This window comes from Gadus macrocephalus, chromosome 2 (genome assembly GCF_031168955.1).
Source record: "Gadus macrocephalus chromosome 2, ASM3116895v1".
NCBI lineage: Eukaryota > Metazoa > Chordata > Actinopteri > Gadiformes > Gadidae > Gadus > Gadus macrocephalus.
The window spans coordinates 6,734,227-6,755,558 of record NC_082383.1 but is presented as its reverse complement, the minus strand read 5'-3'; the positions used below and the strand labels follow the sequence as shown (position 1 = coordinate 6,755,558).

Here is a 21,332-nt window from a genome sequence, read left to right as displayed (position 1 = left end):
CCGGCGAGTAGAGCCCAGAGCAAGGAGCACCACGGTCAAAGTGGAGCACAGCACAGCCCTGGATAATACTTTAAAAAGGCTTTGACAAGCAGACAGGACCGAAGCGGACAGAACGGGAGGAGAGGCGGCAGCGGGAGCCGACAGGCGACATGCATTGCAGTGGATGGTGACGGAGGTGATGGATGGAGGGGTTAATGGAGGTGGAGGTGGAGGAGGAGGAGGAGAGGCACCTGCTTGAGATCACAGCTGGAGTTGGGATTCCGACGGAGCACCGATCTGGGGCCCCCAGGGCCATAAGCAGAGTTTACCCAAGAATGGGAGCGGTCTATGCCCTGCCACCACGAACACACACACACACACACACACACAGGCACACCAACGCACACGCAGACCCAATCACATGCACATGCACACACAAACATAGACACACACACACACACACACACAGGCACACACACGCACACACACACCCAATCACATGCACATGCACACACAAACATAGACACACACACACACACACACACAGCGCAGGAAAAGGAGGGAGAAAGTGAGGAGAAAGAGAATATATCAGGGTAGTTTGATCCGGAGGGAAAGAAGGGGGGGGGGGGGGGGCAAAGGGGAAGCAAGGAGGAGTAGCAACAAGGAACACACACACACACAGTAGTATAACAGCACAACAGCCTCTCAGCAGAGAACCTATCCATCGGCAGTGGTCCCCGCATCCCAAGATAAGCATATTTTCTTACAAAACACCCAAACAAGCTCAGCTCCAGAGGTGGGTGCTGGAGTTTGAGTAGCCACAACATCCAACCAGGGGAGGCACGGGACAACGATGCCATTGTGTGGATGTAAAACTCTGCTACTAAAGATAGCGAATGGCGACGTCAACACACCAGTTTTAAACCACGTTATGTTACGCCCTTTTTCCACTCTCTCTCTCTCAGCTGAAACAAACAAGGCATTGTGTGAACAGTATGTACAGGAATGGGGGGGGGGTACGGTCTCAAGATCTTTCGTATCTCTTTGCCGTTCCTCTTTCTATCTCCTGAAACAGATGCCAGATTAAACTCCTTTACAAGTCATTCAAATCCAATACATTTTATGTTCAAAACACTTGATTATCCAATGAAAGAATCGGAAATATAATGGTTAATAAGTAGTACGTTTACGTTCACAGATCTTTTGGTGCAATATAACAGAAAACACCAAACCACAACATGTTTCATGCATTGAAAGATGATCCAGTTATCTGTTGATTTGAACAGATAACTGGATTATTTTTTCATTAAAATCCATATATATATATATATATATATATATATATATATATATAAAATCGACAGATCAACATTGATTTATGTGCATGTGGGCTCTCCCTATCAGACATGATTGCTTCATTCAACTCTCAAAAGTAAACAGTATCCCCCTGACAACATCCGGTCTCAACGGAGGGGAGGTGCCCCTTGCTGACCTTGCTGCCGATGATCCTCTGCACCTCCTGGTCAGGGGTGGCCGGGCTGGTGGCGAGGTCGGGGTTGGAGTTGCTGATGCTCTTGGAGCGGGACAGGTGCAGGCTGCTGGGCCGGCCGCTGGCCCTGGACAGCGTGGCGTACTGGATGGGCAGCTCGTAGGGCGGCGTGCCCGCTGCTCCGGTGGAGAGGAGGAGGGGAGGGGAGGGAGGAGAAGAGGATAAGGTGTTGAAAGGTATCCCTGCCGGCCCTCGCTTCTAAACCGCTCGGGGTGAAACCCTGCATCCGTCACCAGTTGTACTCCCGGTTTGGTGATGGAAGCCCCGCCTCCAGACCGATCTTCCTTGAGTTTACCCATCAAAAACCCGCCTCCGGGCATATCGACTTCCTGTTTGTCCATTAAAGCCCGCCCCCAGGTACCACTACTTCCTGTTTGCCCATAAATCCCCCGCCGCCAGATAGATTTCCTTCCTGTTGCCAATTACAGCCCAACCTCCAACTAGATCTACTTTCTGACAGTTGGGCATTTTGTGACACTTTTACAACCAACAACACAACATTATTCGGCAGTAATTGATATCCTTATTTTTGTGATTTGGTCCAATATTGCCGGTATCTATAATATAATATTGCTCTTCATCCTGTGGTTGTCAAATTCGCACTAGAAAGCCACAAAAATAAATCAAACCCCTCACTTGTGGGGGGCACGCTTGGCTCGACGGTGGGCAGGTGGAAGCAGTAGTGGATGTAGGAGGCCAGCAGGTTGTTGCGGCCGTGCTGGTCCTGGTTGCCCTCCAGGTTCTTGTGGATCTGATTGACCAGCAGCGTCATGGCCTCGAACGCCGCCCGGCCCAGGTTGACTGCGGAGACAAGGAGGAATGAGGGGCGGAGCCACTGACGCGTCTCGCTTTAAAACGAGAGTCGTCGTTAGCTTTGTACTGAGTGGATGCAGTGGAAGTAACAGTTAAAAGCATACGATCGAGATAAGATAACGGCTAGAGAGTGCAGCTCAACCTAGTTTAAAAAAAAACTAGTTTTTTTTTTAAACTAGGTTTAAAAAAAAAAACGACGGCCTTAAGAACCGAAAACACCACAAGGAAGCGAGAGCGCCCCGCACCGATCTGGCCGGCGATGACGGGCGGGTACACGATGAGCAGGATGAGCTTGCTGAGCAGCTGGTGCAGGAAGCGCACGCAGGTGTCCAGCAGAGCCCCGCGCAGTGCCGCCATGCTGGCCTTCAGCTCGCCCTCCATGTTGGCCTCCGTGATGATGACGTCCTTCAGGCGGAAGGGGAACGAGTACTCCTCCAGCACGTACACCAGCGTGAAGAACTTGTCAAGGTGGGGGTCCTAACGGGGTGGGGGGGGGGAGGTTCAAAGGAGGTGAAGAGGGAGGAAGAGCAGCATGGGCTGGGACTGTGTGTTTGTGTGTGTGTTGGGTGTGCGCATGCGGGCCGTGTTGTTTTTGTTTTACCCCAAAGTGTGCGCCTGTGTGTTTTATTGACCTTTATTTAGCTGAGCGGGTGGTGTGTGTGTGTGCTTCTTATTTATTGACCCGAGTGTGAGAGAGTATGTGTGTGCATGTGTGTTTTTTATTCATTGACCCGAGTGTGAGTGTGTATGTATGTGCATGTGTGTGTTTGTGTGTATGTGCATGTGTTCATGTGTGCATGTGCGTGTGTGTGTGTGTGTGTGTGTGTGTGGGAATGCAAACGTGTTTTACCTGTGTGTGAACAGAGGAGGCAGCAGTCACCACCACGTTGAACACGCCCTTGTGGTTATCCACCCACTTCATGCCAGGTAGCTGGACCTGCCATGCAGAGAAGAGACGTTCAACACACACACACACACACACACACACACACACAAACACACACCCACACACCCACCCACTACGGTCGACTGCCATAAACAACACAGCTTTATCCCTCTGTCATTTAGTTAGGGGCCGAGGCATAATTAAAGGGGCAGGTCAGTCCTGGTTCAGGAGTCAATGTCTGCAGTCTGCCTGGAGACAGCGGGGCAGGACAGCCCTCCCTACTCCAGTCGCTCGGGATAGAAGCCATAAATCTGTAAATGACTAAATAGTAAAACAGTAACCAATCATTTTTTATTGGCATTGTGTTTACACTAGGAGTGTGATGCTACCTCAGTCATCATGACAGAAATTAATTAGGAGAAAATAATATGTACTCGAGGATATTATACAAGGTTTGAAATATTTGTAATTACAAAATGAAATGACGCTACTAGAGTATACACTACCACTACCAGTACTACTACTATTACTACTACTACTACTACTTACGTCTGGGGTGAGGACGGAATAGCTGGGCGGGGGCTTCTCCACAGAGACGGGCAGACTGAAGGAGCCGGTGCGCAGGCGGCCATGTTGCATCAGGGGGATCCACTGTGGGGGATCACACATACACTCTGAACACAGCCACCACCCGCAGGCAGGGGCACCAGCATATGCTGCGGCATATGCCGCCATTTTGGATCCACTTTTTACAGTTATAAATTGAATAAATGACGTCAGATATATCGACATATTCATATTTATGTAAAGTGGCAATCTCAAAGATCTCCGTTCTGTTTTTTTTGGAGGGCAGCTTCGGTGATAAGCGATCACTTTTCCCAGCGAGACAAACCTTTATTTAACATTCCTAATGCTGCAAATTCAAGGGCTGTCATCATTGGGCGATAATCTCAATCGCCATAGTGTTACATCATTCAGCGATAGATGGTGTCTGAACAGACATTCCTTTACATGAAAATCTTCAGAGATCAAAATCCATATTGAATGTATTTGTGTTGTTGTTGGTCCTTCCTAGGAGAGCTGGGGTGGAGGAGCTGAGGTGGCGGGCGGGGGGGGGGGGGGGGGGTACTCACGGTGTAGCCCACGGGGGTCTCCAGGGGGGTGTTCTGCTTGGGCTGGCAGCTGATGTGGTAGAAGGTGAACAGCAGGTGGTGGTTGTCCGTCAGGTTGGCGGGAATCTTCATCTTGGTCTCCTCGTAGAACTCGGGGGACCTTGGGGCACGCCAGAGACACATGGCGGGGTTAGAGCCAGGGAGGGGGCGGAGGAGAGGTGGAGGAGAGGTGGAGGAGAGATACGGGGTAGAGAGAGTCTGACGGAGATGGAGAGAATGACAGGGGGGGTCTCACTTGTTGTGGTAGATGATGGGCGTGTACGCCTCCTTCATGAACTCGGCACAGCTGGACTTCCCGAAGATCACCTGTCAAGATTGCGAGCAAAAGTTGAAGGCGAGTCGCCCTGGCCCATCGGTGGCTCAATCGATCGCTAGGTTTAAAATAATTCAGCCTTAGCAATGTTTGAATATTCTGCCTTTGGTTACTGAATATACAAAACATTCATTTATAATTAATATTTTCATTTATAATTAATATTTGTTGTTGCAACGACTACAATAAATTTGAGCAGGGTATGATCATGCCAGAATTTATAACATGAGAAGTTTGGCCCCAATAAATCTGTAGCAGTGTTACACCCTGAACTGATCTAGACATTACCCAGGGGAGCTGGAGAGGAGAATGCGTATAAATCAGTTGGACCGCTCATAAAACAGATTAGTACAAAGTGTGTGTAATTGAGGCCATGTGTGAAAAGTACAGGTCATGGTCCGGGCTAGATCCTGTCCTACATACTCCGGTACAGTAGGGGGCAGTAAATGCAAAGAAGAAGAAAAAGAATTCCCAGCGAGTGTTGACGACGTATACATGTGACTGACATGTCCGAATACATGCAATATTGATATCAAGGCAAAAACACGCATCATCACGGATGAGCAGGTAGTCTCACGCGCCATCTTAGTTGTGGTATAACAGAAACATTTCCGCATTGTACACCCATGCTCAATCCCTCGCATAAACCAAACACAGTACGTCCGGTATGTGACAACACATCTGACACGGACACTCATGCCCTACTCAAGTTGCATGAAAGGGCAAAACAGGACAATTTCTGGAACTAATTCTCTGGACATTGTCTGGAGTTAATTAATACGCATGTGAAAACGTATGCTATGCTGCAAAGCTATACCCAAATAATTTAACTTCAACCCCCACAAACTGCTGTCACGCAAGCACCTTGGTGGGTGGAAGTATATCATAACAATGCATGCATACGTTTCCCTCAGAGAAATTCATCAGATCATTGCGGCGTAATGCAGCTTTTTCAATCAGGGGGGGTGGGTCTTTACATAACGCAACGGCAGCTCGTAAAGAACTGGTGGTGCACGCAGAAACCTCAGCACAGCACATCGTATTTCAGGCCTCTGGCAGTGTCCTTGTAGGAGAGGGATGCCATTGTCCTGAGAGCCCTGCCAGGTGTGTGTGTGGGGGGGGCTGTAACTCACAGGCATGGCCAGGCTGGGATCCTCCCCTGCCATGAACTGAACCTTCACCGCAATGTTGCGCACCGAGCCCTGACGACTGTTGAAGTTCAGGCTCTGTGGGTACACATACAGCAGGTTCCTGAGAGAGAGAGAGAGAGAGAGAGAGAGAGAGAGAGAGAGAGAGAGAGAGAGAGAGAGAGAGAGAGAGAGAGAGAGAGAGAGAGAGAGAGAGAGAGAGACAGAGACATTTCACTAGCTTGATACATAAATGCATTGATTGGTAATTACATGGTAAATGGTAATTACATAATGCACACCAATCCAAAACACTTGGTTGACTGACACAATATTTAATCTGAGTATCACTTAGAGCTGGGCGATTAATCTATTTTTTTATCATAATTCGAATTAATAGTTTAGGACGATTTTTTTTTAAAAGAAAGTAGATTATAAAAAAAAAAATACATGGCAGCATGCACTGAAAAAAGAGATTGGGAGTGTGTATAGTTTTCTTAAAGTCTGTGTCAAGCATAAGCAGCATTTAGGCCAAATCGCCCTACACAGGGCACAGTGACAAACCATGTGTACGCTCTAAAGGTTATATTGAGATAAGGTTAATACTCCATATCCATATAAAATAACCTTCACCCAATCGATAAAACAAAACCAACGACATGCTGAACATTGCTTAATTATGTATTGTGTCTTGAAGCCCTAGTTACAGTTCATTCAACAAACAAAATACGCAAATATTCAACAGTATCAAATATCAAAGCTGCTTGTTACATAAAAAAAGAAAACAGAATTCTTATTCCCTGTGGAGGGAGGATTTCACCAACTCCATTACTACCACAAATCTACACAACAGTGCATTTTTGAAGAAAGAGCCAAAACACTCCATTGGTCTTTCCATTCCCAAAATAGGCATGGGCACCAGAGAAGAAAGCCAAAAGGCATACTGATTTTGTCCCCGTATGGGATCACGAGAGCGAGGGCTGACCCACTGCATGGCACGGCGAGCACGACCTCACCGTCTGTCCAAGTCAAACACAGGAGGTAACCCTAGTTCACCCATTTTACAACGCCTGATCCTATGATGTCGTCGAGGAACAGCTGATCATTTACGAGACCATGTACGGTCGGTATTTATTGCTCAATTGTCATCGATATTTCATTCGAAAATTGGATGTAAAGAGTTGAAGTCGTCCACATGATCATGAGGGAATAACTTTATTATTATGCAGAAATGATTGCTGGGGATGGGGGTGTATATGGGGTTACAAGGGCAGAAAGGGATCCATCGAAGGAGGCAGTACCTCGAACCAGGGTCGCGAAGAGTACGAACACCTCTGATTGGACACCAGCCGAGTTAATAGTTCACTACGGAGTTGCGCATCGAAAACCAATAGATCCCATCCATAAAAAGGGGCACGCACAAGCAAAATCTAAACAAACTCCTGAAAAACTGTCGCTCAGGAATCCACTCTTTAGAGCACTGCAAAAACTGTGACTCCTCAAAGTGACAAATAGTGTTGTAGGTTACTGCAGTGCACAAAGCAGTGCATATAGAAGTGCTGCGGTTTCAATACCGACACAATAACAACACCAACAACAACAACAACAATCCCAGGGCTTCTGAGCCGGAGAAGGACGTCACATGCGGAACATGAAGCCGCCTCAGAGCACTTGGTGGCATCTGGTTTGTGTTTCTGCCGTCTTCCTGTCCGGGAGCTACGGGGCCCCCGTGCAAGAGCGTGAGACAGCGGCCGGGGCCGCTGCCTCAAAGGAGGATGTGAACGTGCTGGCATTCGGCGTGATCCAATTGACCGATGCGCTCGGCCGGGTGAAGGAGAAGACCGGGAGCAAGATGGACGCGATCGGTCGCTCGCTGTCGGTCCACGACGATTGGCTGTCGCTGCTGCTGGGGGAGGCACGGAGGGCGTCCTCTGCCAAGCGGGGGGCTAAAGAAGAACTGCACCAGCTACAGGTGAGGCGCCTATGTAAGGGCAGCAGTGTGGCGTTGCTTTAAAAGGTGACATATTATACCACCCGGTGCGAGTGTGATTAGCCGTTACAAGCAGTTTTTTTTCAAATCTGCCACTTCTGAAATCACAAGGGGGCGTGTCCACCTAGATGTATGATGGATTGAGGAGCAACTACATTCCTCTGGGTATGCTGGATAGACTGATTTATCCAGCATACATCTAGCTGGACACGCCCACTTGTGATGTCAGAAGAGGCAAATATTCAAAACGGCTTGTAATGCCTAATCACACTCACACCTGGTGGTAAAATATGTCACCTTTAAAGGGCTCTTTATGGTCCCAGGTTCACGCAACGCAAGGGCCTTACGTTCTTGCGGACCCTCCTTGCGTCCAACGCAAGGGCCGGACGTGAGTCTCCCAAAAATCGTAACCTTCCGTCGAGGCGACGCGGCAGCAAGGGCTGTGATTGGTCCGCTTACTAAAACCCGACGCAGAACCATAAACGTTCACGACTGCGTCGAAGCGTCCGAGTGGTCATTGCGTTGCGGGAATGTGGGGCCATAATCAGCCCTTAAGGGTGTGGTCGCACAGCGAGAGACTAGGGTTATGTGTCCCTAAAATGGATAGAGACAACACCGTCTCTGTGGGACTGATGGACTGACGATGAAGGAGAGAACGCATGCATGTATTTTTGTATGTTTTCTTTTTTTTAACCCAAGGTTGGTCTTTAAACGCAAGCCTAAATGGAATGCTAACTTTTGTCGGAGCGCTATAGGAGTAGATATCCTTTGGACGTTTCAAAAGGGCTTTTAAAGGCTGTGGCTTCGCCTTACGCGAAAACAACACTGCCGTGCCGTGCCTCATTTCCCACTCCGAAACGGACGGATAAACGGAAACTCAAAAAAAGGACAAACGCCCTCTTCGTTCCTGTTCTCCATTTCGTCTGCTCGCCGCGTGACCACGGCCTGAATCCTGTGGTGAAAGCGACTACCTTCCCGGGCCCTTCCTTGATGGGGACTCACAGACGCCAGATAGCAGTACGGCTCCTATTGTCAACCGGTGGAACCGTTTCGAGCAGCGGGTGCGAGACGCAGGCGCGGTGCCAAGTGGCCGAGATCCTACGGTATAATCGCAGACCCCCCACCCCCCCCACCCCCCTATCTCTCTGGGCTGCCGGGCATGGAGGCGCGCCACAGCTGAACACACATAATCAAGCAGACATTTTCCTCCTCTGCCAAAATGCAAAACAAACAACAAAGTGTGTGTGTGTGTGTGTGAGATGGGAATACACAATGAGGCAGCGGAAGGCCATTTGCGTTGTTTGTTTGCTTGTTTTTTTTAATCATCCACGTAGTTCGTTCTATTGTGTTTGTTAAAAAAACGCAGGATCCGAGCAATGTGTGTGTGTGTGTGTGTGTGTTTCACAATGTCAGTAGGGAGCCATGCCAAGTTTGTGTGTCAGAATGGCAGTTAAAAGCCACCCTGTGTGTTTGTATGTATGCGTGTGTCAGGATGGCAGTAGAAAGCCACGCTGTGGCTGTGTGTGTGTGTGTGTGTGTGTGTGTGTGTGTGTGTGTGTGTGTGTGTGTGTGTGTGTGTGTGTGTGTGTGTGTGTGTGTGTGTGTGTGTCATATTGTAGCGTAGGCAGCTGCCAGCTGCACTGTGTGCGGTGGTGGGAGGAGGAGGAGGAGGAGGTGGATTAAGTGGGCAGATGCTTCTTTTGACAGCTCCAGATGGCCGGGGTGACGGCCCAGGGCAGGGAGACTCAAGACACGCTGGCCCGGGTGGACCGGGAGGTCCAGGGGCTCTGGGCCAGAGTTGGGAACGTGGAGGAGTACCTGGGCGTCAACGTCGCCAACCACATCAAACACCTACAGGTACAGGCAGCACTGGGCGTGGTTCAGGGTGCTCTAGCCCTTAGATTGTATGATAATTACTTAGAATTAAGCAGCCTGAATATGAATGCTGCATGCGCCTACAGTATGGAAATACAGGGTTATAAACTACAGCTTTGGGTGTGGTGCTATAACCCTCCCGTCAAACAAGTGTCAATCTTTAGATATTTATCTTGCGCTTACAACAATTATTTTTGTTGCAATTATTTCTCCAGAAATGACGCGCAACCTTTAAAACTTCCAACAACCGCCATTTTTGTTAAAGCCGTCCTTGAAAAAGGCCAAACCAACACCCCACACTTTTTTTTCCGTTTCTAAGGAGAAGACGAGCGACCACTCATACGTCCTGAGGTTGCTCCAGCATTTCGCCAAGTACCAGGAAGAGTTGCTGGACGGGCAGAACCGGCAGCTCTCCAGACTCCTGCAAATGGTGGGTCAGCCTTTTCCAAAACCACAAAGCCAACAGCTTAATGTGGCATCTCTTGTTGTAGTGCGTTTACCACGACCCTGTCTTTATCTCAGAGCGAAGAGGACCATTAGCTGTGCAGGAAGTCAGCGGGGCTGCGAGACTAGGTGAAGCACCATCACCTCAACAAGAACGACAACACTTTGATGGAGCAGTGTATAAAGGCTTCAAAGCCTGATGCTTTGCATGTGTAAATATGGGTAAATATGTGTAAATACTGTGATTATTTTATGCGAGTAGCTTTAACCGTTTATTTAAAGAAAAACTGTTTTTTTTATGTGGTGCTCTGGTAAAAGTATTGAAATTTAGGTCTTAAAAGACAAACCCTCCCTCAAAACCACCAACATGAACACAGTGAGCATGTATGAATGTGACGGAGTGAATTAACGAGCGTGACTATGAATGAATGCGACAATGGCGGCATAGGAATGAAGCAATATGGGTTGGTGCAGGACCCGCGGCGCTGGCTACCTGTAGGTGGTGTGGGGCGTGTACACGCAGCGCGCGGGGAACTCCAGCACGTCCTTGGTGGGCCGGACACGGGGGTCCGGGTAGGGCTTGACGTGCAGCAGCTCGGGGGACAGACAGTAGTGAGGGGAGTCGGGCGCGGGGGAGATGTCGATCTTCAGCTGGGCTGAGAGACGCAAGTGTCGTAGAGGGAGGGGAAAAAACACACACAGAGAGAGAGAGAGAGAGAGAGAGAGAGAGAGAGAGAGAGAGAGAGAGAGAGAGAGAGAGAGAGAGAGAGAGAGAGAGAGAGAGAGAGAGAGAGAGAGAGAGAGAGAGAGAGAGAGAGAGAGAGAGAGAGAGAGAGAATAAAGTTGTGAATACTTTGTGTGCACTTTTTCTAAATGTGAGAATGTATGTTTTGGTTGATTGGATTTTCTGTATGGGATATGATACATCAGATGTATGACACTGCCTTGCACTGGGTTTATACTCTTTTTTTACCCCTGTATACCTAGTAGCGTGAAGTGTCGGGCTACTTCTAGCCTTTTAACATTCCAACTCGGTATCATACCAAACATATCCCAAATCCATTTTACACCGGATTTCTCTTTTAAAATAAAGGTCTTTGTACATGAATTGTCTTTGTGTGCACATTAATTGTCTCTGTGTGCATGTGCGTGTGGTGTGTGCTAACCCGTGACAGGCCTGAGTCGTCGAAGAACAGAAGAAGGTCGGCGCATGTCGGCCAAAAACTTGTACAGATCTTCATCGCTCAGTCTGTCTCCTTCCTACACACGGACAGACGACCAGGTTCATTGCTTGCACAGAACATGGAAGAACCTTTCAGATTGCCCTTTTCGCTTCATTTACCGGTAAAAGAAAGAGAAGCTTTCTGCTGGAAGCAAAATAATGTAGACTGTACCAACTGTAGAAGCGTTTTGACACTGTTAAATGCATTTTGAATCCCTTATATTGTAACAGATTTACAAAAAAAATTATAACATAAAAAAAAATAATAATTAATCATGTAGTGTCATTGTAGGACTTAATAAGTATTTATGGTCTGCTCCTTTTGATGTACCAGTTAGGGATACAACCATATCCACTAGTTTAGTCTACATATAGTAGCAGACCCATAATTATAATCAGCGCTAAGAGCGACACCTGTGTTTGTTCTGCAACGACGCCTCCCTGTAAAGGGTCTACTGCCATGCTGATTATAAGTAGAAACAGCTCATGCCAAAAACTAGCAGAAACGCCCTCTTTCGAAAAAGTACTGTACGAAAAAACTAAATTGACAAACAGAGACAAGCCGCAGTGTACCAAACTGTTGCCAAGGAGACGGCGAGGGGGCACAACACACACAGTTCATCATCTGCGAAGCCAGGACACCCTGTCCCCCCCCCCCCCCCCTCCCCGCGGCTCTGACCTGCTTGAAGAAGTTGGTGACGGTCAGTGTCGCTGGCCGGAAGGTGGCAAAGTTGCACATGTCCTCCCCCACGCTCATGCGCTCAAAGCCCTTCTTCTTCCTCTCGTTCCACGTGCCGCTGTGGCTTTTTTTCTCTGGCGTGGCGGGAGAGAAAAGACGCGGTCACGTCAAACGACAGAAGAGCCATGAGTTCATCTCTGTGCAAGTGCTGCAATGATGTCACTTTGGATATAAAAAGATGCCATACCTTAAAGGTGACATATTGTACCACCAGGTGTGAGTGTGATTCGCCGTTACAAGACGTTTTGAAAATCTGCCGCTTCTGACATCACAAGTGGGCGTGTCCACCTAGATGTATGACTGATAGATCAGCAGCGGTTGCTACAGTCCACTGGTTTGGCTGGTATACTGATCTATCCAGCCCACATCTAGGTGGACACGCCCACTTGTGAGGCCGATTTTCGGCTTGCAATGGCTATCAAACTCACACCTGGTGGATTAAGATGTCATCTTTAACACCCTTTGCACCCTGTCGATTCCTTTCTTTTTCTGTTTAATGTTTTATGTACTTTTTGAATTTGGAATCACCGTCCAGTGGAATTTTTTATATTTTGTGTCTTTGTGTCACCGAGACAAAGTTCTTATTAGGGCCCGACCGATATTGATTTTTGAGTGCCGATGCCGATGCCGATTATTTTCAGAGAAAAATTACGATTACGATTTAATCGGCCGATTAAAAAAAAAAAAAAAAAAAGCATATAAAACGTAGTTTTTGATACCTTAAATATACTTTAATCACTTTTGACGAATATGTGAATTGAATGCAGAACCTTTGAGTGTTTTAGAATGCATTTACAGTCAAAAATGAGTGTAATGTAAAATGTAAAATAAATAACTAACTCCCAATGTGCTGCGCTCGTGAGCAGTGACTAACACGTGCGTGCTGAGCAGTATGGTCTCACCGTTAGAGTCTACAGTATAACAAATTAACATGGCCTGGGACCTAAAGAAAAACAGGCACAACATGCTCAAACAACGCGTCTTGTGTACAGTGGTGAGGTGAGCGCGCAGCTGCCTGAGCGAGCGTGCTTTCATGTTGTACGGTAAAATTCAATCTCCTCTTTTTTACTCCAGCTAAAGTTGTTAGTTGGCAAGGCGAGTAGGAGCGCAATCTGCAGGAACCTAAGCGCAATAACATTAAAAAAATTAATAAAAATCTGTTGGAATCGGCGTCTTTTTGGCCGATGCCGGTTATTTTCAAAAAGGCTATAATCGGCCGATTAAATCGGCAGGCCGATGAATCGGTCGGGCCCTAGTTCTTATGCATATACATATTAATAACACAACCACAAAAAAACAAGCCGTGGAGACGACGGGAGGCCGGGGCGGGTTACCGGAGTCCGAGTCGGGGTCGGTGCGGTCCAGTCCGCCCACGCTGCTGACGATGTTGAGCAGGTGGATGGCGGTCCAGGCGAAGGGCATGCGGAAGCGGCCCAGACGGGTGCACGACTGCTCCGCCTGCGAGCGCAGCTTCTCCAGCTTCTCCTTGTGCTGCACAAGGAACCAGAGGAGTGGAAGATTAAGGGACAATGAATCCTCTGGGGACGTCTTTGAGAAAAGGGGACATGCTGGCATCGCCCCTTCAACGTTATTACAAAGACTAAAAACAAAAAACCTTTGAGAATATATAGTCTGAACTAGGGCTGGGTGATTAATCGAATTTTGATCGCGATTACGATTTTAGCGTCAAACGATCAGAAAATTAACATAATCGAGTTATCCGATTTTTTGTTAATTATTATTTTTTATTTTTTTATTATTTTTTAATGATTTATAGAAAGGTCAGAACAGCTGGACACATATCTGTATATCATTTTAGATTGGAACATTTTCTTTTTGACCATTTTGTGTATTTTTTTTAAGTTCTCAGTTACAAACTTTTTTTTGGGAGAGACATGGTGAATAAATACAACACGTTTTCAAACTCAAAGATAATCGTTTGAATAATCGTGATTTCAATATTGACCAAAATAATCGTGATTATGATTTTTCCCATAATCGAGCAGCCCTAGTCTGAACCATTACTGGTGCAGAATATACTTTTTTTGGTAATTTACATAATAGAGAAATGTGACTTTAAATCACTTATCAGAGACCAAAAAAAGCTTGCACAGTGCACAGCTAAGGGAGAACTGCAAATATTGCAAAGTGCGGCAGACAGAATTGAGTAACCCCTCGTGCCCAGACGAGACCTACCTGGCAGCGAGTGTGCACGTCCCGCTGCCAAGTTTCAGCACTGCACCGGCAGTTTTCTTTACAAATACATAAAAAGGAAGCGTTTCCGAGTCTTGCTCGCCCACGTACCTTGGCTGAATCCGACTCCTTCATCACCATGTAGGGCTCACAGCATTCTCCGATGTCACCCTGCTGCAGCACTTTCTCCAGCTGGACGAGAGATCACAGGCAAGCGGACACCGCGTTACGTCACCGCGAATCAATTCCATCGGTGTTTCACAGGTTTAACGGATCCATGTCCGCTAATGGACGGCACATAGGAGGACGTTCCCATTCAAACCTGATTCATGCATTTGTGTGGACAGCATCAATTCTTTGGAGTTTGAAACAGCATGAAACGGTACCGAAGGCAGCCTTGACCTTGGTTCAAAATGTTGTGAAAAGTGGTGTTGAAAGGATGAGGGGAAGGCTGCAGAGGACATTGTGCAGGTTTCACGTTTCATCTCCTAAATCAACTTAGAAAGCATCCGATATTTCACAAAGCGTTTTGTCTGCATCACTCACAAGCCCTCGCACAGAGTTTCAAGAGGAGTCCCGTCGGTCTGGGTGTTCCAGGGCCGTTGAAAGCATACCTTAATGACCAGGAAGATATCGGCGGAGGGGTAGGTGATGGAGAAGATGGCGGAGCGGGCCATGGTGGAGATGGCCGTGTTGGGGGTGTGGACTTTCAGCAGGCCCTTCATCTGATCCGAGTTGAGGTCAAAGTGGAAGTCCTCCGAGATCTGTGGGAAGAGGAGGGGGGGGGGCATTGATCTTAGAAAACAACAACAACAAGGGGTAGGGCGAGAGGGAGGGCTGTGAGTCTGAAACACACAGGGTTAAGAGGGGTTTAATGCAGTTTGGAGACTTCAGTGATTGAACCTGCAAGAACACTCACTTCCGAGAATAAAGGGAATTCAATCACGGGGAGGGAGCAAAGGGGCAGCTGAGCTCGACATTACTTTCAAGGGTTTGGCATGAGGGACAGAGAGAGAGAGAGATACACACAGAGAGAGAGAGAGAGAGAGAGAGAGAGAGAGAGAGAGAGAGAGAGAGAGAGAGAGAGAGAGAGAGAGAGAGAGAGAGAGAGAGAGTGTGGACCACCCTGAAAGATGAGTCACCACACCACATGAAAATGATGTTTGTGGCCGAGGACAACACACAATTACCTTCTTTTTCTCCTTGACGTCGTACAGCGCGAGTGTCCCGAATATCGGCTCGATTTCAATTTCAAATCTATAAAAAAAGACAGACGTCCAACTCTTTCAGTGCCATGTCATCAGTAAGCATTGTTAGACACAGGCCGAGGTGAGGCCCCTGGCTCATGGGGATGCTGTGGCCTGTGGCGTGGGTGAGGGGGCGGCGGTGGATACGCACTTGAGGGACAGACACTTCACCATGATCCTCTGGCCACAGTGCTCCTTGGGCACCTCGGGTAGGGAGCACCTCTCCACCGCCTCGTCCTGAAGAACCAGACCAGCGAAAAGTCAGTGAGAAGGATATAAACACAACCCTGACATACACAGTCTCTATTTACCCCGGCGCCATGGTAACGCTAAGACAGAAGAGCCTCGGAGTAAAAGAAAAGAGTAAAAAAAGAAAAGAATGATGAGTGACACGAAGAGGTAATGAGAAATAAGAAGGACACTAAAGCTTTGGTTACCCAGGCAGCGAGCGGCTCGCTGCATGTAATGAACAATCATCTGATGGGAACATCCAATAAACTATCTGCACTCTGTCCTTCCATCTGAAGGTGGTAGGGACGCTATATAAAACTTTTTGTGTTTCTCTCTCTCACACACACACACACACACACACACACACACACACACACACACACACACACACACACACACACACACACACACACACACACACACACACACACACACACACACACACACACACACACACACACACACACACACACACACGATTGGTCGATGGACAAAACAGTATACCACAACCTTTGCTGTATGCGTTGAAAACTATTTGGTGCACAAACGATGCGATTACAACTTTAAGTCATTTTAATCTCTTCAAGGAGCCCTTCCAGACACCGTCCAGGAGGTTGTCTGCTGGCACGCCTGACCAGGGCTCTCTCGAATCTCCTTACTAGCCCACCGAAAAAGCATGCAGAGGACACTGAAATGCACAACGACCACGGCCGGCACACTGTCTCCCACTTAATCCCTTCGCTCCCTACCCGCGGACGCTGCGGCCTCAGGGGATCGACCCCCGGGGGGTCGATCCCCTGAGACCGCAGCGTCCGCGGTTAGGGGAGGATCAGGGAACCCACCTCATCGGGCGTGGGGTACAGCCCCAGCAGGTCGGGGTGACGCCCCTGCAGCCGCGCCTCCGTGTTGCGCCGGTCCAGGTCCTCGGCGGCGGCGCGCTCCAGGACGGCGGGAAGCAGGACGTCCGGCGACGAGTTCTTCAGGTCGAAGATGCTGGAGGCCCAGCTGCCGCGCGGCGTGTCGTCCAGGGAGGCCGAGCGCCGCTTGATGTCGTCCTGTGACCAAAGCAACGACGCCGTCGTTAATGCTTTCGGCGGGGGGGGGGTCACGTCGTGCGCTCTGTTGGTCTCTTTCGGGGTTGGTTTTCGGTTTACGTGTCATGCTGGTGGTATTGATTTGACCGTCACGTCATGTGCGAGTGACTTGCAGTGGGTTCGGCCACATGTCACGCTAGTGGCATTGATTTGACCGCTTGGTCATGTGCATGGATGACTTGATGCGGATTCAGATCCACGTCATGCTAACGTTATTGATTTGGCCGTTGCGTCATGTGTGAGTGACTTGTCAGTGGTTTCGGAAACACGTCATACTAATGGTATTGATTTCACGGTTTGATCATGCGCATTGATGTGCTGCAGTGGATTCAGATCCATGTCATGCTAATGTTATTGATTTCACTGTTTGATCAAGTGCATGGATGACTAACAGCGGATTCGGTTACATGTCATGCTTATGGTATTGATTTTGCCTGCTTGTCATGTGTGAGTGAATGGCAGTGGTTTTGGATACATCATGCTAATGTTATTGATTTCACTGTTTGGTCATGTGTATGGAAGACTTGCTGAGGATTCAGATCCATGTCATGAATTAAGAGATGGACGTTCCAGGTAGGACGTGAACAATGAGGATGGGATAGACTCCAGAGTCGTTTTCAATTCGGTCGGGAGATGAGCAGAGGTCATGGGTTGTTGTTTACTTGTTGTTTTCCCCTCCTCTTCTAACGGGTACGGCATTGACTTTAACGTCAAATGGTGAGTCACTCCGGGGAGCTAAGATGTTTAAAAGAGATAATGGGGGGAGATAAATTCCAGAACCCATTATCTTAAGTCAAGCTAATTGAGTTGGTTGCAGCAGGGCCCTAAGTGCACTGGGCACTATGCAACATGCATTTCCCTACGCAATGAAATTATTATTCACGACAGAGCCGTTTTATCCGTGCCATTAAAATAAGAGCGGGACCCGTGCTGTTAGTGTTTGTGTTGCTGTGTTCCATCTAGCAGGCGGAGATGAGCAAGGCACAAGAAAAAGGGACTGGTTCTGGTTTTCTTTCTTTTGATTTTTCTGTACGTTTCACCGTGATTTATTCTCATGAGCCTATGGACATTTTTGATTGGTCGACGCCACGGAGTACCTGGTCGTCATGACGATCGGCGGCCGCCACCTCATCGAGCTCAAAGGTCTGTTTGACCAGACCTCGCTGCCTCTCTCGCTGGCTCTCAGAGTTGTGGGGGCTGTATGCGGCACTGTAGTGTAGATACCTAACCGAGAGAAACGCATCAGAAACAGTGTGCCGTTGTTAAAAAGTGAACAACACATCCAAAAACAAGAAGACGCTGAATAATTGACCGTGCTGTACAGGAATAATTAGGGTACAGTGTGTCTGGGTGAATTATGCATGGCTTACTTTCTCTGAATGACGAGCCAGTCATCTGTGTAGACTGCCAGGGCGTCTCTCACTCTAGGGTCCAGTGGGCTACACACACACACACACAGAAAATAGATAACATATGAATAATTGAGTGAAGGGAAGCAGTGCATTAACATTCATGTCAATAGAAAAAAACAACTGAAAGATGTACTCATTCTGATGTGATCTATTCTCGATCAGTTCACAACGATGGCTGTGTGCTTGCGTGTGAGTGCGTGTCCCTGCTGGGAACGTGATGTGTATTTTCGAAGGACCTCAGTTTGAGGCCTTTACCTTCAGGGCCCATGGCTCTAGTGGCTCGGTCTATGGGTTGGGACTTACTCCTCTTCAGGCCGCGGCGGCTCCAGGGTGGAGCACTCCTTCACCTGCTGCACCAGGTTCAGGTCGTCCGGGGGGAACTCCATCAGCTGACGGAGGGGACCAGGCTCCGCCCCCGGGGCGTGGCTGCTCACATACTCCTCAAAGTCCACGGGCTCCACCACCTCGGACAGGGGGACCTGCCAATCAAAGTGATACCAGATTAAGACGCGCGCCTCATCAGCTTAATGAGATTAAGGGGACTAATTGCTAACTCCAGAAAGAGCGGAGAGGGGAGAGAGACAGAGAAAGAGACAGAGTGGGACAGGGAGAGAGCGAGACACACACATACACACAAACACATACCCATTCTGCATAGAGAGGCAATGGGGCCATGCAATGAGGAAGAGATTATGTTCATTTTGTTATAATTACATGTGTATGGACGTGACTGACTGAAATGTCAGTGTTAAACATTGTAATTAACCACGCTAGTAGGATCTCCTTGTCCTGTCTTGGAAAGGCTTGTCCCTTAAACTAGGGTGTGACAAGTAAGGTAATACAATAATATCATGGGCTTTATTATAGGATTTAAAATACTGATATTAACAGTATTCTAGACTAGCAATATCCAGCACATTCTGATTCATTTCTTGTCTTATGACAAGAAATATATAAAACAGAATTATGATAAAGAAATATATATATTTGTAGCCTCTATTGGCTTTACTTTAATTATGTGAATATAGACAGGGGTAAATTCAATTTATCAATCTAAATTCAATTTTATCAAACAAATTGCGGTTGTGCAGCCTATAAACAAAGGTGTGACGATTCTGACTGTATTATATACAAATACCTTTCAAAAAGTTTGTGACGCTTTCAATAATTGCTCAATGGTAATCTCCGACAGGCACAAACAGGTTGAACAAGTTACCTTCCATTAATAAAAGGATACTAATTTGGTAATTTACTCCAATTCCAATTTTAATTTCTCCCAGTGATCCGTCATCTAGAATAGGGCATTGATTTGCATTCCCTTGAGGAGTCACTATTTGCATCATGTACATAATGGCACAATGTACTAAACCACCTTTTATGTTTAAGAGCATTCAGAACGGCGCCTCCATACAGGCATGGTATGACTTCCACCACTGCTCTAAACCTTGTTGCGCATCGCAGCGTCACTCATCACTACCATCATATTAAACAACGAACAAGACCAGTGAATCGTCCGACATGTCGTCCTGTCTACCATGCTGTCGGACGCGGAGCTCCGTGCCTTCGTCTGGGTGCGCGACCCGCTTTACATTGAAGCTCTGCCGTTACAGAGTCGCTCTCGGACCAAGAGTGGATCCGAAAGACATCAAAATACTACTCGTGTTTTAACAAATGGGACCGTTTCAGAAATTAAATGTCTTTGTCACGTAAACCCTGTTTAAAATGTTACATGGCGGCGCGCGGACACTTTTAGGCTGCATTGTCAGGGGTGACGTAGTAAAAGAAACACCTGCACCGTTGCATCCACCTGATAAGGGGTCTCAAATGTGATCATTTTGGTCGCAGTCTTGGGCCCTGCATGTCACCATATGACACTATCCTTGCAACCGCAAATAAATCCTTAAACATTTCAGGATTTCAAAAGGCTTTTCACAGACTCATTGATTTGTTATGCTGCAGCTTTTAAATGCAATCACTTGAAATAAAGTTCAAAGCAAAAGAGAGTCATTGTGAGTCGTCAGTCTTTGCAACTTTCAGTAACACTTAGCAGACACCCACGGACATGATTTAATGTACTTTAGAATGAACATTTGGTACTGCTGCCTTTACAAGGATGCGGCCGATATACAGGTTTGTTGTTTTTCAAGCCTTAATTGTTAGCAAGTGTGGCTTATGTACGATGCGGTGTGTATTCGCGTGATTCCGGTATTTATCTAGCGGGCATCTTAGTTGTAAATGCTAGCCGGCCATAGCCACCCAGGAAGGATGAACCAGCATGGTCCCTAGGTGATTAAAGGCCCATAAGTTAAGGCAGGTTATGGTGATGCAGGGCAGGGTTAAACTTACGGGCTGGTGAACACCTCCTCTCTTCTTGGAAAGCTGCGGGGAACCATACTCTCTTGACACTTGCTTTCTGACCTCTGAGGCCACCGTCCTGTGCATCAGAGAGAGAGAGGGTGGGGATGGGAGGGAGAGAGTAGAGAGAGTTGAGTTAATGGAGAAAAATTGGTGCAGACTGTGCAAGTCATGATGAATACTTGCATCGGATGCTACCAAAGTTACCATCCGTACCAATCTACAATATTTATTCTCTCACATAACCTTTGTCAACCCTCTTGTTTTGTAGTGCCCTTACATTTCTGCCCATTTGGCCAAGAAGCTACTGTACTCCTAACCATCCCTGCAAGTAGGGAACTCTCTTCTGCATTCCTTCTCAATGCTCCTTCCCATTGGATGCTCTCTAAGGCTTGGAGTTAGGGTGCAATGCTCTTATGAGGTTGACTCTGATTAAAGGATACACAGATATCATTGATTTAAGTAACTCACTTGGATCTTCTATTTCAGGACACAGTGAAGAGCTTGTGGTGAAGTGCTTCTCCAAGAGACCAGGAATTTATGTTTCAAATCACTTTTGAAATTCATATTCAAGTACTAAAATCTTCAAAGTCACTGAAGACATGTCCACAAACAAGGTAAAATGACATTCCAATTACACCGGGCAACAGATCAGTGCTAAAGGGCTTGAGTGGAGAAGGACATGCATTGC

At 47.5% G+C, this 21,332-nt stretch overlaps 2 protein-coding genes across 3 annotated transcripts; one reads left to right on the top strand and one right to left on the bottom strand.

Moving 5' to 3' along the window:
- Positions 1–230: 230 nt before the first annotated feature.
- LOC132447066 (dedicator of cytokinesis protein 7-like) lies at positions 231–20,748 on the bottom strand. Its single transcript, XM_060037744.1, is given in 23 exon segments — positions 231–302; positions 305–332; positions 1,472–1,644; positions 2,165–2,329; positions 2,587–2,818; positions 3,192–3,278; positions 3,777–3,878; positions 4,361–4,499; positions 4,635–4,705; positions 5,846–5,963; positions 10,642–10,804; positions 11,315–11,408; positions 12,050–12,183; positions 13,444–13,600; positions 14,414–14,494; positions 14,917–15,066; positions 15,493–15,559; positions 15,701–15,786; positions 16,623–16,835; positions 17,972–18,098; positions 18,245–18,313; positions 18,590–18,765; positions 20,633–20,748. Coding segments are annotated over 23 exon segments (2,790 nt in total). The 5' UTR covers positions 20,729–20,748; the 3' UTR covers positions 231–240.
- Positions 7,259–11,489, top strand: LOC132447072 (uncharacterized). 2 transcript variants are annotated; one of them, XM_060037762.1, is made up of 5 exons: positions 7,259–7,811; positions 9,537–9,686; positions 10,024–10,134; positions 10,227–10,822; positions 10,919–11,489. In XM_060037762.1, exons 1-4 carry the CDS (start codon positions 7,482–7,484, stop codon positions 10,242–10,244), a joined length of 609 nt encoding a protein of 202 aa, XP_059893745.1. In that variant the 5' UTR covers positions 7,259–7,481; the 3' UTR covers positions 10,245–10,822; positions 10,919–11,489. The 2 variants fall into 2 exon arrangements, with proteins under 2 accessions (XP_059893745.1, XP_059893741.1); XM_060037758.1 differs by having other exon boundaries at positions 10,911–11,489.
- Positions 20,749–21,332: the final 584 nt, after the last annotated feature.

Coding starts and splice junctions, on each gene's coding strand:
- LOC132447072 (XM_060037762.1), top strand. CDS start 7,482: ATGCGGAACATGAAGCCGCCTCAGAGCACTTGGTGGCATCTGGTTTGT. Junction 7,812..9,536: donor AAGAACTGCACCAGCTACAG/GTGAGGCGCCTA, acceptor TTCTTTTGACAG/CTCCAGATGGCCGGGGTGAC. Junction 9,687..10,023: donor ACCACATCAAACACCTACAG/GTACAGGCAGCA, acceptor TCCGTTTCTAAG/GAGAAGACGAGCGACCACTC.